The sequence below is a fragment of the Garra rufa genome, chromosome 16, assembly GCF_049309525.1.
Source record: "Garra rufa chromosome 16, GarRuf1.0, whole genome shotgun sequence".
Taxonomy (NCBI): Eukaryota; Metazoa; Chordata; class Actinopteri; order Cypriniformes; family Cyprinidae; genus Garra; species Garra rufa.
Window position 1 is genome coordinate 11,780,779 of NC_133376.1, and position 15,929 is coordinate 11,796,707.

At 40.9% G+C, this 15,929-nt stretch overlaps 3 protein-coding genes across 8 annotated transcripts in view; all 3 read left to right on the top strand.

Annotated features, from left to right (window-relative positions):
- LOC141288866 (protocadherin gamma-A11-like) overlaps positions 1 to 15,929 on the top strand; it is a 143,947-nt gene that overhangs the window by 3,297 nt on the left and 124,721 nt on the right. The window contains exon 1 of one of the 6 annotated variants that reach the window (XM_073821067.1): positions 153 to 2,648. The exons of 2 other annotated variants lie outside the window; for them this stretch is intronic. In XM_073821067.1, coding sequence (XP_073677168.1) covers positions 273 to 2,648 — 2,376 coding nt within the window. In that variant the 5' untranslated portion in view covers positions 153 to 272. Of the gene's footprint in view, positions 1 to 152; positions 2,649 to 10,763; positions 13,155 to 15,929 lie in introns of those variants that run through there. 3 more of the 6 variants (XM_073821078.1, XM_073821080.1, XM_073821077.1) reach the window with 3 other exon arrangements.
- Positions 3,727 to 7,173, top strand: LOC141288958 (protocadherin beta-16-like). The gene is made up of 2 exons (XM_073821158.1): positions 3,727 to 6,205; positions 7,153 to 7,173. The coding sequence occupies exons 1-2, from the start codon at positions 3,830 to 3,832 to the stop codon at positions 7,171 to 7,173; spliced, it is 2,397 nt and encodes a 798-aa protein (XP_073677259.1). The 5' UTR covers positions 3,727 to 3,829.
- LOC141288960 (protocadherin beta-15-like) lies at positions 7,157 to 9,676 on the top strand. Its single transcript, XM_073821159.1, has one exon. It carries the CDS (start codon positions 7,280 to 7,282, stop codon positions 9,674 to 9,676), a length of 2,397 nt encoding a protein of 798 aa, XP_073677260.1. The 5' UTR covers positions 7,157 to 7,279.

Genomic DNA, 15,929 nt, shown 5'->3' on the forward strand with positions numbered 1-15,929 from the left:
CAGTTTCTTTTTTGACTCATAGTGTCGCTGTTCACCTGCAAAACCATGTGTGTCTTCAATACACATCTCTCCACCCTGCTGCTGATGTCATACACTAGACCTCAAGCTCTTCTTGTTAGAGAAATCGTCGACGGTGACAGAATAATTATATATTTTGGATTGAGCCCATTCATTTGTACATTTAATGTTTTCGTTTACATGTTAATAGTTGTATTTCTGGATTTATTTTTTGATAAACTTCTCAATTCTAAAGGTTTTTCCTTGCTGTAGAAATGTTTAACCTTTTGTTCTTCGTGCTGATAGCCCATAAGGCTTATGGAGACGTGAGCTATTCTTTTCCGGAGGAGATGAAACGCGGATCTGTGATTGGAAATATAGCAAAGGATCTCGATCTCGATGTGAACAGACTTTCATCTGGTAATGCTCGGATTGATACGGAAGGAAACAGAAAACGATACTGTGACATTAATCTGAATACCGGAGAACTAATCGTAGCGGAGAGAATCGACAGAGAGGGGCTTTGTGGAAAGAAAGCTTCGTGCGTTGTAAAACAGGAACTTGTGCTGGAAAATCCTTTGGAACTGCATCGCTTTATGCTCAATATTGAGGACATCAATGATAATGCACCTTTATTCAAACAAACTTTAATACATTTCGAAATAAGGGAATCAGCAGACAAAGGTTCTCGTTACTTATTAGATGAGGCCCATGATGCGGATATTGGTATAAATTCAGTGCAGTCATATACACTTGACAGCAATGAACATTTTCATTTGAACGTACTTATTCGGGAAAATGGAAGAAAATATGGAGAGCTTTTATTGAACAAAGAGTTGGATCGTGAGAGGCAGAAAGATGTTACATTAATTCTTACTGCTGTAGACGGCGGGACTCCACCGAGATCAGGTACTGTAGCCATACACGTCACTGTGCTGGATGCTAATGATAATGCTCCAGTCTTTAGTCAGGCTGTCTATAAAGTCAGTCTGCCTGAAAATTCTTATCTAGATAGTGTAGTGGTGACAGTAAGTGCAATCGATATTGACGAAGGACACAACGGAGAGGTGATGTATGAATTTGGACATCTCCCTGAAACTCACCTAAAAACATTTTCGCTGGATCCATTGTCTGGTGAAATTAAATTAACGGGACCTCTTGATTATGAGGAAGAAAGCTCAATTGAACTGCCAATTCAAGCTAAAGATGGTCAAGGGTTAGCCAGTTATTCTACTGTGATAATAGATGTTGTTGATATCAACGATAATGTCCCTATAATTATGATTAAATCTCTTAAAATCCCTATTCCCGAGAATGCGTTACTCGGTACAGAGGTTGGCATAATTAATGTGCAAGACAGAGACTCTGAGAATAATGGCCAGGTGCGCTGTTCCATTCAACAAAACGTCCCATTTAAACTCGTACCTTCAATCAAAAATTACTATTCTCTGGTGACCACAGGTGAATTAGACCGCGAGCTGCTCTCTGACTATAATATTACAATCACTGCTACTGATGAGGGCTCTCCGCCTTTATCTTCCACTAAGAATATTCACTTGACTGTAGCTGATGTGAATGATAATGCACCTTTATTTCAGGAACAGAATTACGGAGCTCATGTGCAAGAAAATAACAAACCGGGCTCCTCTATTTGTTCAGTATCAGCTACAGATCCGGACTGGAGACAGAATGGCACTGTAGTTTATTCTCTGTTTTCCTCTGATGTCAATGGCGCACCGGTGTCGTCCTTTCTATCAATTAATGGAGACACCGGGGCCATTCATGCCGTGAGGTCGTTTGATTACGAACAGCTGAAAAGCTTTAAAGTGCTCGTGTTAGCCAGAGACAACGGTTCTCCTCCACTGAGCAGTAACGTGACCGTGAGTGTCTTCCTAACTGATGAGAATGACAACTCCCCTCAGATATTATACCCCTCTCCGGAAGGAAACTCCTTCATGACAGAGATGGTACCCAAAGCTGCGCAGGCGCGCTCCTTGGTCTCTAAGGTGATCGCCGTAGACGCGGATTCTGGCCAGAACTCGTGGCTCTCTTATCACATTATTAAAGCGACTGATCCAAGACTTTTCACTATCGGTGTCCACAGCGGAGAGATTAGGACGCAGCGGGACATTTCTGAATCTGACAGCATGAAACAGAACCTTATTGTGTCCGTGAGAGATAACGGACAGCCCTCTCTCTCAGCCACGTGTGCATTGTATTTACTTATATCAGATAACTTGGCTGAAGTTCCAGAACTGAAAGACATGTCTCGTGACGAGAGCAGCTCCAAACTGACGTTTTATTTGATCATAGCGCTGGTGTCCGTTTCCACTTTCTTCATGACCTTCATCATCATCATCCTGGCTGTGAGATTTTGTCGCAGGAGAAAGCCCAGACTGTTGTTTGATGGAGCTGTAGCCATTCCCAGCGCGTATCTCCCTCCAAATTACGCAGAGGTGGAGGGCGTGGGAACTCTCCGCAGCACTTACAATTATGACGCATATCTGACTACGGGCTCGCGCACTAGTGACTTCAAGTTTGTTAGATCTTATAATGAGGGCACACTGACTGCTGACCTGACTCTGAAAAAAACTCAGTCTGCTGTGGATGATCTTGAAGGACTCGATGCAGCAATGAGCGATTCCTTTCAGGTAGGACTTGAGTATTTCTTCAAAAATAATTTGGTGGGTTTAATTTGTTAAAATGTATTATTATATAATTATATGTTTGTGTATTAAATATTTATTATTAATATTGACTGCTTTCCACAAGGGTCTTGTTTTATAGCAGATCACGTGGCTTGTTCAAATGCTTTATTGTAGACACATGGGCAGGGCCAGTTTGGAGTTAGAAAATATTGATTCTACAAGTGACTGTTTTACACTTTTTTTTTTTTTTTTTTGGTTATGTATGAGGTAATAGTAGTTCTTCTTGCCACTATTTTGTACTTATTTTAGAGTCAAGCTGTAAAAGTTGTACGTTAGTGATCTTTTAAAGATTCAAGGACATCTGTCTCATCTGCTGACGAATGCTTTTGTCAAGCTCTTTAAAACATCTCCTCAGCCATCAGTATATTTGTTCTTATAGAGTCTGTCTTTTGTCATTGTGAAAAAAAATATGGCTGTTTAAGCAGTTTTACTTTTCTCTTTGTATGTCGTCTTTCTATGCATTTAGTTTGAGAATTAAGTTAATATGTTAGTAACATTCCCCTGAGAGAAATCTTTTAAACTTTCTTTTAATCTGATTGGAAATTACAGGTTTGCCGTGTTGCTGTCCATGGTGCTGCACTGCCATTTACCGCTGGTTTTGGTGTATTGTTTGTGTAGCTCTTTATCCTTCCTTGTTTGTTTGGTTGATTGATTGATTTTAAACACCATACATAACTGTGGTCTTCTTTATCTCTCGCACGTAAAATAATGTTGCTGTTTGCTTTAATTGTGCTACACAGTTACATAAAAAATATAAAATAAAATAAAATAAATAAATAAATAAATATACAGCACGCGTTCTTGATATGTTCTAGCACTTAATTCTGTCTGATACGAATGTCATGCAGTTTCTAATTTTAACTCATAGTGTCGCTGTTCACCTGCAAAACAATGCGTGTCTTCAGTACACGTCTCTCCACCCTGTTCATGATGTCATCGACAGGGCTTCAAGCTCCTCTCGTTGTAGAAAATCGTCGACTGCGACTGATTGACTGTTATAGTAGACTCCTCGTTTTTCTGAATTCATTTGTCGTCTTGTACATTTTAATTGTTTTGTTGTTGGATTTAATCCCTGCTTCTAAAGCATATCTGAAGCATTCCAAAGGTTCCGCGTTGCTTGTGAGATGTTTGTTCTTTTGTTCTTCGTGCTGATGGCGCACACCGCTTATGGAGACGTGAGCTATTCTTTTCTGGAAGAGATGAAACGCGGATCTGTGATTGGAAATATAGCAAAGGATCTCGGACTCGACGTAAACAGACTGTCATTTCGTAAGGCTCGAATTGATACTGAAGGTAACAGAAAACGATACTGTGACATTAATCTGAATACTGGAGAACTGACCGTAGCGGAGAGAATCGACAGAGAGGGACTTTGTGGAAAGAAAGGTTCATGTGTCATAGACCAGGAGCTTGTCCTTGAAAGCCCTCTAGAACTGCATCGCTTCATTATAAATATTGAAGACATAAATGATAATTCACCACAGTTCACAGAGAGTGTCCTTAAATACGAAATACATGAATTGGCAGTCAAAGGATCTCGCTACTTATTAGATGAGGCCCATGATGCCGATATTGGTCGGAATTCAGTGCAATCATATACACTTCAAGACAATGAACATTTTATTCTTAATGTACTATCCAGGGAAAATGGAATAAAATATGGCCAGCTCGTGTTGAATAAAGAGTTGGATCGTGAGCAGCAGAAAGAGGTAACATTAATTCTTACTGCGGTAGACGGCGGGACTCCACCGAGATCAGGTACTGTAGCCATACACGTCACTGTGCTGGATGCTAATGATAATGCTCCAGTCTTTAGTCAGGCCATCTATAAAGTCAGTCTGCCTGAAAATTCTCCTGTAGATACTGTAGTGGTGACTGTGAGCGCTACTGATGCTGATGACGGACAAAACGGAGAAGTGACATATGCATTTAGTCATTTATCTGAACTTTTCCGGCAACTGTTTTTCCTTGATACAGTGTCTGGAGAGATTAAACTGAAGGGACTCATGGATTTTGAGGAGGAGAGTTCAATCGAACTGCGGATTCAAGCTAAAGATGGCCAAGGGCTAGCAAGTCATTGTACAGTAATAATAGATGTTACTGATGTCAATGATAACGCCCCTATGATAGTAATAAATTCTCTCAATAGCCCCATTCCAGAGAATGCGTTGCCCGGTACAGAAGTTGGCATCATTAATGTGCAAGACAGGGACTCTGAGAATAATGGACAGGTGCGCTGCTCCATTCAGCAAAATGTACCCTTTAAACTCGTACCTTCAATCAAAAAATATTATTCTCTGGTGACTACAGGAGAATTAGACCGTGAGTTGCTCTCTGATTATAATATTACAATTACTGCTACTGATGAGGGCTCCCCGCCTTTATCTTCTACTAAAAATATTTACTTGACTGTAGCTGACGTGAATGATAATCCACCTGTATTTCAAGAGCAGAATTACAGAGCTCATGTGCATGAAAATAACAAACCAGGCTCCTCTATTTGTTCAGTATCAGCTACAGATCCGGACTGGAGACAGAATGGCACTGTAGTTTATTCTCTGTTGTCCTCTGATGTCGGTGGAGCACCGGTGTCGTCCTTTCTGTCCATTAACGGAGACACCGGGGTCATTCATGCCGTGAGATCGTTTGATTACGAACAGCTGAAAAGTTTCAAAGTGCTCGTGTTAGCCAGAGACAACGGTTCTCCTCCTCTGACCAATAACGTGACAGTGAGTGTCTTCATAACGGATGAGAATGACAACTCCCCTCAGATATTATACCCCTCTCTCGAGGGAAACTCCTTAATGACCGAGATGGTACCCAAAGCTGCCCAGGCGCACTCCCTGGTCTCCAAAGTAATCGCTGTGGACGCGGATTCTGGCCAGAATGCCTGGCTCTCCTATCACATAATTAAAGCGACCGATCCAGGACTTTTCACTATCGGTGTCCACAGCGGAGAGATCAGGACGCAGCGGGACATTTCTGAATCTGACAGCATGAAACAGAACCTAATTGTGTCCGTAAGAGATAACGGACAGCCCTCTCTCTCAGCCACGTGTGCACTGTATTTACTTGTATCAGATAACTTGGCTGAAGTTCCAGAACTGAAAGACATGTCTCGTGATGAGAGCAGCTCCAAACTGACGTTTTATTTGATCATCGCGCTGGTGTCCGTTTCCACTTTCTTCCTGACCTTCATCATCATCATCCTGGCCGTGAGGTTTTGTCGCAGGAGAAAGCCCAGACTGTTGTTTGATGGAGCTGTAGCCATTCCCAGCGCGTATCTTCCTCCAAATTACGCAGAGGTGGAGGGCGCGGGGACTCTCCGCAGCACTTACAATTATGACGCATACCTGACCACGGGCTCGCGCACTAGTGACTTCAAGTTCGTCAGATCTTATAATGAGGGCACACTGACTGCTGACCTGACTCTGAAAAAAACTCAGTCCGCTGTGGATGATCTTGAAGGACTTGATGCAGCAATGAGCGATTCGTTTCAGGTAGGACTTGGGTATTTCCTCAAAAATAATTTGGTTGATTTAATTTGGTTACATTTATTATTTGTGTTTTCAATTGACTCCCTTCTTTGACAATGGTCTTTTTTTATAGCAGGTCACTTGGCTTTTTTTAACTGCTTCATTGTAGACGCATGGACAGGGTCAGTTTGGAGTTAGAAAAAAATTGATTGTATAAGTGACTGTATTACACTTTCTGGTAATGTATTATGTAATAGTAGTTCTTTTTTGCCACTCTTTTGGACTTATTTTGGAGTCAAGCAGGAAACGTTGTATGTTAGTGATCTTTTAAAGATTTTAAAGACATCTTTTCCATTCTACTGAGGAATGCTTTTGTTAAGCTTGTTAAAACATTTCCTCAGTCATCAATATTTGTGTCCTTATAGAGTCTGTCTTTTGTAATTGTGATAAAATATTGCTGTTTAAGCAGTTTTGCTTTTCTCTTTGTATGTCGTCTTTCTCTGCACTTAGTTTATATTTGGAATTAAGTTAATATGTTGGTAACATTCCCTTGAGAGAAATCTTTTAAACGTTCTTTTAATCTGATTGGAAATGGCATAGGACAAGTTTCCTGTGTTGCTGTCCATGGTGCTGCACTGCCATTTATTGCTGGTTTTTGTATTTAGTTTGTACAGCTCTCTATCATTCCTTGTTTGTTCGTTTGTTTGGTTGGTTGATTTTAAACACCATACATACTGTGGTGGTCTTTATCTCTTGCACTTAAGATAATGTTAATGCTGCTTTTAATTTTTCTACACAATTGCATAACAACAACAACAAATATGATAATAACTATACAACAATGTCCTGCAGTTTCTTATTTCGACTCAAAGTGTCGCTGTTCACCTGCAAAATAATGTGTGTCTTCAGTACACATCTCTCCACCCTGTTCATGATGTCATACAAATGGCTTCAAGCTCCTCTTTTTGTAGAAAATCGTCGACTGCGACTGATTGCCTAATATAGTGCACCTTTCTCGATTTTTCTGAATTTATTTTTAAATTTGTCGTCTTGTACTTTTTATCTGAAGCATACCAAAGGTTCCTCGTTGCTTGTGAGATGTTTGGTCTTTTGTTCTTCGTGTTGATGGCGCACACCGCTTATGGAGACGTGAGCTATTCTTTTCCGGAGGAGATGAAACGCGGATATGTGATTGGAAATATAGCAAAGGATCTCGGACTCGATGTGAACAGACTGCCATCTCGTAAGGCTCGAATTGATACTGAAGGTAATAGAAAACTATACTGCGACATTAATCTGAATACTGGAGAACTGACAGTAGCGGAGAGAATCGACAGAGAGGGACTTTGTGGAAAGAAAGCTTCATGTGTCATAAACCAGGAGCTTGTTCTTGAAAGCCCTCTAGAACTGCATCTTGTCATTCTAAATATTGAAGACATTAATGATAATTCACCACAGTTCACAGAGAGTGTAGTTAAATTCGAAATACAGGAATCAGCAGACAAAGGATCTCGCTACTTATTAGATGAAGCCCATGATGCCGATATTGGTCGGAATTCAGTGCAATCATATACACTTCAAGACAATGAACATTTTATTCTTAATGTACTATCCAGGGAAAATGGAATAAAATATGGCCAGCTCGTGTTGAATAAAGAGTTGGATCGTGAGCAGCAGAAAGAGGTAACATTAATTCTTACTGCGGTAGACGGCGGGACTCCACCGAGATCAGGTACTGTAGCCATACACGTCACTGTGCTGGATGCTAATGATAATGCTCCAGTCTTTAGTCAGGCCATCTATAAAGTCAGTCTGCCTGAAAATTCTCCTGTAGATACTGTAGTGGTGACTGTGAGCGCTACTGATGCTGATGACGGACAAAACGGAGAAGTGACATATGCATTTAGTCATTTATCTGAACTTTTCCGGCAACTGTTTTTCCTTGATACAGTGTCTGGAGAGATTAAACTGAAGGGACTCATGGATTTTGAGGAGGAGAGTTCAATCGAACTGCGGATTCAAGCTAAAGATGGCCAAGGGCTAGCAAGTCATTGTACAGTAATAATAGATGTTACTGATGTCAATGATAACGCCCCTATGATAGTAATAAATTCTCTCAATAGCCCTATTCCAGAGAATGCGTTACCCGGTACAGAAGTTGGCATCATTAATGTGCAAGACAGGGACTCTGAGAATAATGGACAGGTGCGCTGCTCCATTCAGCAAAATGTACCCTTTAAACTCGTACCTTCAATCAAAAAATATTATTCTCTGGTGACTACAGGAGATTTAGACCGTGAGTTGCTCTCTGATTATAATATTACAATTACTGCTGCTGATGAGGGCTCCCCGCCTTTATCTTCTACTAAAAATATTTACTTGACTGTAGCTGACGTGAATGATAATCCACCTGTATTTCAAGAGCAGAATTACAGAGCTCATGTGCATGAAAATAACAAACCAGGCTCCTCTATTTGTTCAGTATCAGCTACAGATCCGGACTGGAGACAGAATGGCACTGTAGTTTATTCTCTGTTGTCCTCTGATGTCGGTGGAGCACCGGTGTCGTCCTTTTTGTCCATTAACGGAGACACCGGGGTCATTCATGCCGTGAGATCGTTTGATTACGAACAGCTGAAAAGTTTCAAAGTGCTCGTGTTAGCCAGAGACAACGGTTCTCCTCCTCTGACCAATAACGTGACAGTGAGTGTCTTCATAACGGATGAGAATGACAACTCCCCTCAGATATTATACCCCTCTCTCGAGGGAAACTCCTTAATGACCGAGATGGTACCCAAAGCTGCCCAGGCGCACTCCCTGGTCTCCAAAGTAATCGCTGTGGACGCGGATTCTGGCCAGAATGCCTGGCTCTCCTATCACATAATTAAAGCGACCGATCCAGGACTTTTCACTATCGGTGTCCACAGCGGAGAGATTAGGACGCAGCGGGACATTTCTGAATCTGACAGCATGAAACAGAACCTAATTGTGTCCGTAAGAGATAACGGACAGCCCTCTCTCTCAGCCACGTGCGCGTTGTATTTACTTATATCAGATAACTTGGCTGAAGTTCCAGAACTGAAAGACATGTCTCGTGACGAGAGCAGCTCCAAACTGACGTTTTATTTGATCATCGCGCTGGTGTCCGTTTCCACTTTCTTCCTGACCTTCATCATCATCATCCTGGCCGTGAGGTTTTGTCGCAGGAGAAAGCCCAGACTGTTGTTTGATGGAGCTGTAGCCATTCCCAGCGCGTATCTCCCTCCAAATTACGCAGAGGTGGAGGGCGCGGGGACTCTCCGCAGCACGTACAATTATGACGCATACCTGACCACTGGCTCGCGCACTAGTGACTTTAAGTTCGTCAGATCTTATAATGAGGGTACGCTGATTGCCGACCTGACTCTGAAAAAGCCTCAGTCCGCTGTGGATGATCTTGAAGGGCTTGATGCGGAAATAAATGACTCTTTTGAGGTAAGACTTGTCTTTCTTTAAAAACAATTCGGTGGATTATTATATAAAAAAGTGTTTTTAACTGAGTGTTTTGTTTGACAGTGTTCTATGTTTTTGAGCAGACCACGTGGCTCTTTCAAATGCTTTTTTGTAGACACACGTATACATGCACACACACGTACAAATAAGATTCAGTGTGAAGTCAGAAAACTAGTGGTTTTAAGTGATATTTTGACACTTTTTTCTAGTTTTGTATAAGCAATTTTTAGTAATGCGGCATGAATCACAAATCGATTTTTTTCTTTCTTTTTGTCTGTCTTATATGGGTTTATTTTAATTATTTGTTTAATTATAAACATTTTGTCTATCATCCTCTCACCAGCTTGTTGGTTCTGCATTTGTAATGGTCTGTGGTGAAATGCTGATGATTTAAACAGTTTTGCGTTGCTCTTAATATGTCTAATTTATATGCAGTTAGTTATAAAAGGAACTAAATTCAGATGTCGGTAGTATTCCGCTGAGAGAACTGTTTTAAATTCAACACCCCTCCCCCTTCCTTGTGATAGAAAAAAGTCAACTTTTTCCTTTTGCTGTCCATGGTGCTGAACTGGGATTTACACTTGGTGTTTGTATATTTTACTTGTATGTTTTATCTTTTTATCAATCCGTGGCTTTTTTTTCCGTAATAATACGCATACTGTGATTGTGTGTTTCTTTAGCTCATTAGAGAATGTTGGTACTGGATTTTGCTTTGCTATTCAAAAACATAACAATGAAATAAGGTATATTTACTAAATAAGTATACAACACTGGTTCTTTGTATGTTCTAATACTTAAATCTTTCAGAGATATGAGTGTCATGCAGTTTTTAATTTTAACTCATAGTGTCGCTGTTCACCTGCAAAACAATGTGTGTCCTCAGTACCGATATCTCCACCCTGCTTATGATGTCATACACAGGGATTCAAGCTGGTCTCCTTGTAAAAAGCCGTCGACAGCGACTGATTGCCTGATATCGTGCACTTATCTTATTTTTTTTCTGAATTTTAACGTTACTTTACCTTTACAAGTTAATTTTTTAATTGCTGGATTAAATTTCTGCTTAATATTTCAAGAATTCCAAAGGTTTTGTGTCGACTGTGAGATGTTTGGCCTTTTGTTCTTCGTGCTGTTGGCGCACAACGTTTATGGAGACGTCAGCTATTCTTTTCCGGAGGAGAGGAAACGCGGATATGTAATTGGAAATATAGCAAAGGATCTGGGACTTGATGTGAACAGACTGTCGTCTCGTAAGGCTCGCATTGATACTGAAGGTAACAGAAAACGATACTGTAACATTAATTTGAATACTGGAGAACTGACCGTAGCAGAGAGAATCGACAGAGAGGGACTTTGTGGAAAGAAAGTGTCATGTGTAATAAATCAGCAGCTTGTCCTTGAAAGTCCTCTAGAACTGCATCGTTTCACTATCAATGTTGAAGATATGAATGATTATTCGCCACAGTTCACAGAGAGTGTTATTGAATTCGAAATAAGGGAGTCAGCAGACAAAGGATCTCGTTACTTATTAGATGAGGCCCACGATGCAGATATTGGTATGAATTCAGTGCAGTCTTACGTGTTGCAAGAAAATGAAAACTTTCTTCTTAGTGTAGTAACGGGTGCAAATGGAAGAAAATATGGCGAGCTCGTGCTGAATAAAGAGTTAGATCGCGAGCAACAGAAAGAGGTAACATTAATTCTTACTGCGGTAGACGGCGGGACTCCACCGAGATCAGGTACTGTAGCCATACACGTCTCTGTGCTGGATGCTAATGATAATGCTCCAGTCTTTAGTCAGACCGTCTATAAAGTCAGTCTGCCTGAAAATTCTCCTCTAGATACTGTAGTGGTGACAGTGAGCGCTACTGACGCTGACGAGGGACAAAATGGAGAAGTGACATATGCATTTAGTCATTTATCCGAAGTTGTCCGGCAATTATTTTCCTTAGATCCAATGTCTGGAGAGATTAAACTAAAGGGACTCATTGATTTTGAGGAGGAGAATTCAATCGAATTGCCGATTCAAGCTAAAGATGGTCAAGGGTTAGCCAGTCATTGCACGGTAGTAATAGATGTTATTGATGCCAATGATAATGCCCCTATAATAGTAGTTAGTTCTCTTAACAGTCCCGTTCCTGAGAATGCTTTAACCGGTACAGAAGTTGGCATCATTAATGTGCAGGACAGGGACTCTGAGAATAATGGACAGGTGCGCTGCTCTATTCAGCAAAATGTCCCGTTTAAACTCGTACCTTCTATTCAAAATTACTATTCTCTGGTGACCACAGGTGAATTAGACCGCGAGCTGCTCTCTGATTATAATATTACAATTACTGCTACTGATGAGGGCTCTCCGCCTTTAACTTCCGCTAAGAATATTTACTTGACTGTAGCTGACGTGAATGATAATCCACCTGTATTTCAGGAACAGAATTACAGAGCTCATGTGCAAGAAAATAACAAACCGAGCTTCTCTATTTGTTCAGTATCAGCTACAGACCCGGACTGGAGACAGAATGGCACTGTAGTTTATTCTCTGTTGTCCTCTGATGTCGGTGGCGCACCCGTCTCGTCCTTTCTATCCATTAACGGAGACACTGGGGTCATTCACGCAGTAAGGTCGTTTGATTACGAACAGTTAAAAAGTTTCAAAGTGCATGTTTTAGCCAGAGACAACGGTTCTCCTCCTCTGAGCAGCAACGTGACAGTGAGTGTCTTCATAACGGATGAAAATGACAACTCCCCTCAGATATTATACCCCTCTTCAGAAGGAAACTCCTTCATGACCGAGATGGTACCCAAAGCTGCCCAGGCGCGCTCCCTGGTCTCCAAGGTGATCGCAGTTGACTCGGATTCTGGCCAGAACGCGTGGCTCTCGTATCACATTATTAAAGCAACCGATCCAGGACTTTTCACTATCGGTGTCCACAGCGGAGAGATCAGGACGCAGCGGGACATTTCCGAATCTGACAGCATGAAACAGAACCTCGTTGTGTCTGTGAGGGATAACGGACATCCCTCTCTCTCAGCCACGTGCGCATTGTATTTACTTATATCAGATAACTTGTCTGAAGTTCCAGAACTGAAAGACATGTCTCGTGACGAGAGCAGCTCCAAATTGACGTTTTATTTGATCATCGCTCTGGTGTCTGTTTCCACTTTCTTCCTGACCTTCATCATCATCATCCTGGCCGTGAGGTTTTGTCGCAGGAGAAAGCCCAGACTGTTGTTTGATGGAGCAGTACCCATTCCCAGCGCATATCTCCCTCCAAATTACGCAGAGGTGGAGGGCGCGGGGACTCTCCGCAGCACTTACAATTATGACGCATACCTGACCACGGGCTCGCGCACTAGCGACTTCAAGTTCGTCAGATCTTATAATGAGGGCACGCTGATTGCTGACCTGACTCTGAAAAAGACTCAGTCCGCTGTGGATGATCTTGAAGGGCTTGATGCGGAAGCGAACGATTCCTTTCAGGTAGGACTAAAACCGCTTTTAATAAGTATATAATATGTGGGATTAAATGTGTTTATGTACTAAAATGACTATTTTAGACAATTAACATTTTGAGGGTCAATTTGTAATCTGAAACTTTGGCCTTTTTATCATTTATTTTTAGACTCGTACGGTCATGTTGGTTATGTGAAGTTTTCAGATACAAGTCATATTTTGGCCAGCAAAATCTTTCAAAACTTCCTTTTAATCAGACTGGAAATTGCCAAACTAGGCTCATTGGAAATACCTGCCTCTATACATTTCTGCAGCACCGTAATTACGTACCTGCACGTTTCTCAGCAGTTTGAAAGTGAAATGTCCAGAGAGTTTAAAATACATTCAATGCGGGACCAACGTTTTTATTACGTTAAAACAGGCAAGTATTGCGGCGTTTTTATTACGCTGATTGAGATAAGCATTGGTAAAGGTTAATTCTCTATTGTACAAGACATATCCCCTACACCAACCCCAACTCTAAACCTGACCGATAGTGTTAACAAATGCACAAGTGATTTAAAAAATGTATTTGGTGATGCAGCAGTGCTATTTTCACTTTTTCATGCAGATTTGAGCTGTTTTGTCGAACCGTAGTTTCACGGGGTTTGCAGAGCTCTTCAAGTGCAACGCCATATCGCGTGAGCTACCGACCAAACTGGCTGCATTAGAAAGTTAATGCATATGAAGCTGAATATTTGACGACAACGTTCAAAAGTATAAATTTTCAAATCGCGCAGGATGTTAAAATTGCTTTAAAGCCATAATATAATATTAAGAAGTAGTAATTGTGTGAAAAGTAGGCTTTATTAATCAAAACTCTGTGTGAAAGAAATAAACGTTTTATTGTCTCTAGTGTTCGTTTCAACTGGAAACTCTAGTGATTCGTACAAATAGTTTTTTTCAGGTTTGCAGAAATGTATATAGAGGCACGTATTTCCAATGGGCCTATGTTGGAAATGTCTCAGCGTAGGTTTCTCCTGTTGCTGTCCATGGTGCTGCACTGGTATGTACTGTTGTTGTAGAGGTCTGCATTCCCGCGGCTCTCCCGCGGCAACCGCGGGACCCGACCAGATTTCTTGCGACGCGGGAATAGATTTCCAAATAAAAGCGGTTGCGGTCGGTAACTCTGGTGTAATTTGAACGGGAGCGGGCGGTAACAATATCCCGTTCCTGACGTCTTTTCTGAACAGCAAATCTGCGCTTTACTCATTCTTATTGAGCACCTGTAGGCTACAGCCTGCGCTCAAAACTGTTATGCACTCGCTACACTCATGGACCAGTGCTTTCAGAGTCGTGCATTTTACTGGCAATGTCTCATAGGCGCAGGAAGTGGGGGTACTACTGGTGTTTTTTCTGTGGGCAACTGTTTATCAGTTTATCAGCGTTACTCCAGAGCGCAAAGCCACGTTTGGAGTGCCAAAATCTTCATAAGGTTATGCTGACTGATTTTTCGCAAACAGTGTTGTTGTTAACTCCCTCCTTAATTTAGAAAAAAACGTTTGGAGCATTTTTTGTTCGTTAAACGTAAGCTTTTTGTTTCTTAAAGTAACTCAAGCGGCCGGCGGCAGACAGTAAGTTGACCTATTCTATGTTTGAATTTGCCTTCTCAAATCAGGAATTGGCTAAAATAAAATCTATAGATTTAAATAATATATAGAAATAATAATAATATATAAATGTTCGCTATTAGGCGCTTGTCCAATAGTCTTTGCGGAGAGTGGAAACTAAAACGCGTTTTAGGACATGGAGGCACAAGCGCGATCAGTTACATTTTTTTCAGTGGAAACTATTTAACCGTTATTTTTTTGTCAGACATGATAAATATATATGTAGAAAGCTTTAAATTAGTTCTTAACGAAATAAAACAAATCGAAAACAAAAAATCTTTTATTATGTAGCTAATCCGTAAAGATGCATTTTTCTCTAAAGACGCGTCCAATGAGGAGATGGATGAGGAGGATCGTTAACTTCATCATCACTGACTCAGAAAACAGTTTATAAAAAATTAAAATATCTCCTTACTATTTCACAGTCATTGTACTTATTTTTGCCAGTGCTTTGTGGCAAGCTTTAGCCTATTGCGTGCACTTGAACGCATAACCCTTCCAGCTGCGCTGAAGATGCGCTCAATGTTGCTGGGATGAAATGCAGGGCTATAAAAGCTACGTCTTAAAAGTGGAACATGGAAATATAATGGATGTATTGCGAAAAAAGTTTTATGTACCCGGTATTGTTTCCTAATGATTAAATGTGAGATTCTGAAAACAAGAACTAAATTTAGCGGGAACGGTCGGGTCGGGAAGAAAATTATTCTAAGCGGGCAGCGGGTGAACAAAGCGTGAATATATAGCGGGAGCGGGTGGGTGCGGAATAAAACCTCGCGGGAGCGGGACTAGAAAAGCAGTCCCACGCAGACCTCTATGTTGTTGTGTGGATTGTGGCTCCTACATAAGTAATGCAGTTTATATCCTATTTCTTATGTTCGAAATGCTATGAATATTGTAATTACGTTTATGCCCCTTTGCAGGGAAACTGATTAATTGGAATTGGTACGATAGATGATTGGCTTGTTTTTGTGATGGTTTCTTGCTTTATTGATTTACATTTGATAAATTCGAATTCGACTTATTTTGAATGAAAAGGGTAAAGTACATATTTATAGCATCACTTTCTTGTTATTGAAATATAGACCATGGAGTATTAAAGCGCTTTATAAGAGATATTAGTGGGAATATTTAAGCTCTGAACGTTTTCATAGAG

Bases quoted from the DNA above. Each gene is read 5' to 3' on its own strand.
- LOC141288958 (XM_073821158.1), top strand. From the start codon at position 3,830: ATGTTTGTTCTTTTGTTCTTCGTGCTGATGGCGCACACCGCTTATGGA. The intron at 6,206-7,152 runs GTAGGACTTGGG...CTCTTTTTGTAG, and splicing joins CAATGAGCGATTCGTTTCAG to AAAATCGTCGACTGCGACTG.
- LOC141288960 (XM_073821159.1), top strand. From the start codon at position 7,280: ATGTTTGGTCTTTTGTTCTTCGTGTTGATGGCGCACACCGCTTATGGA.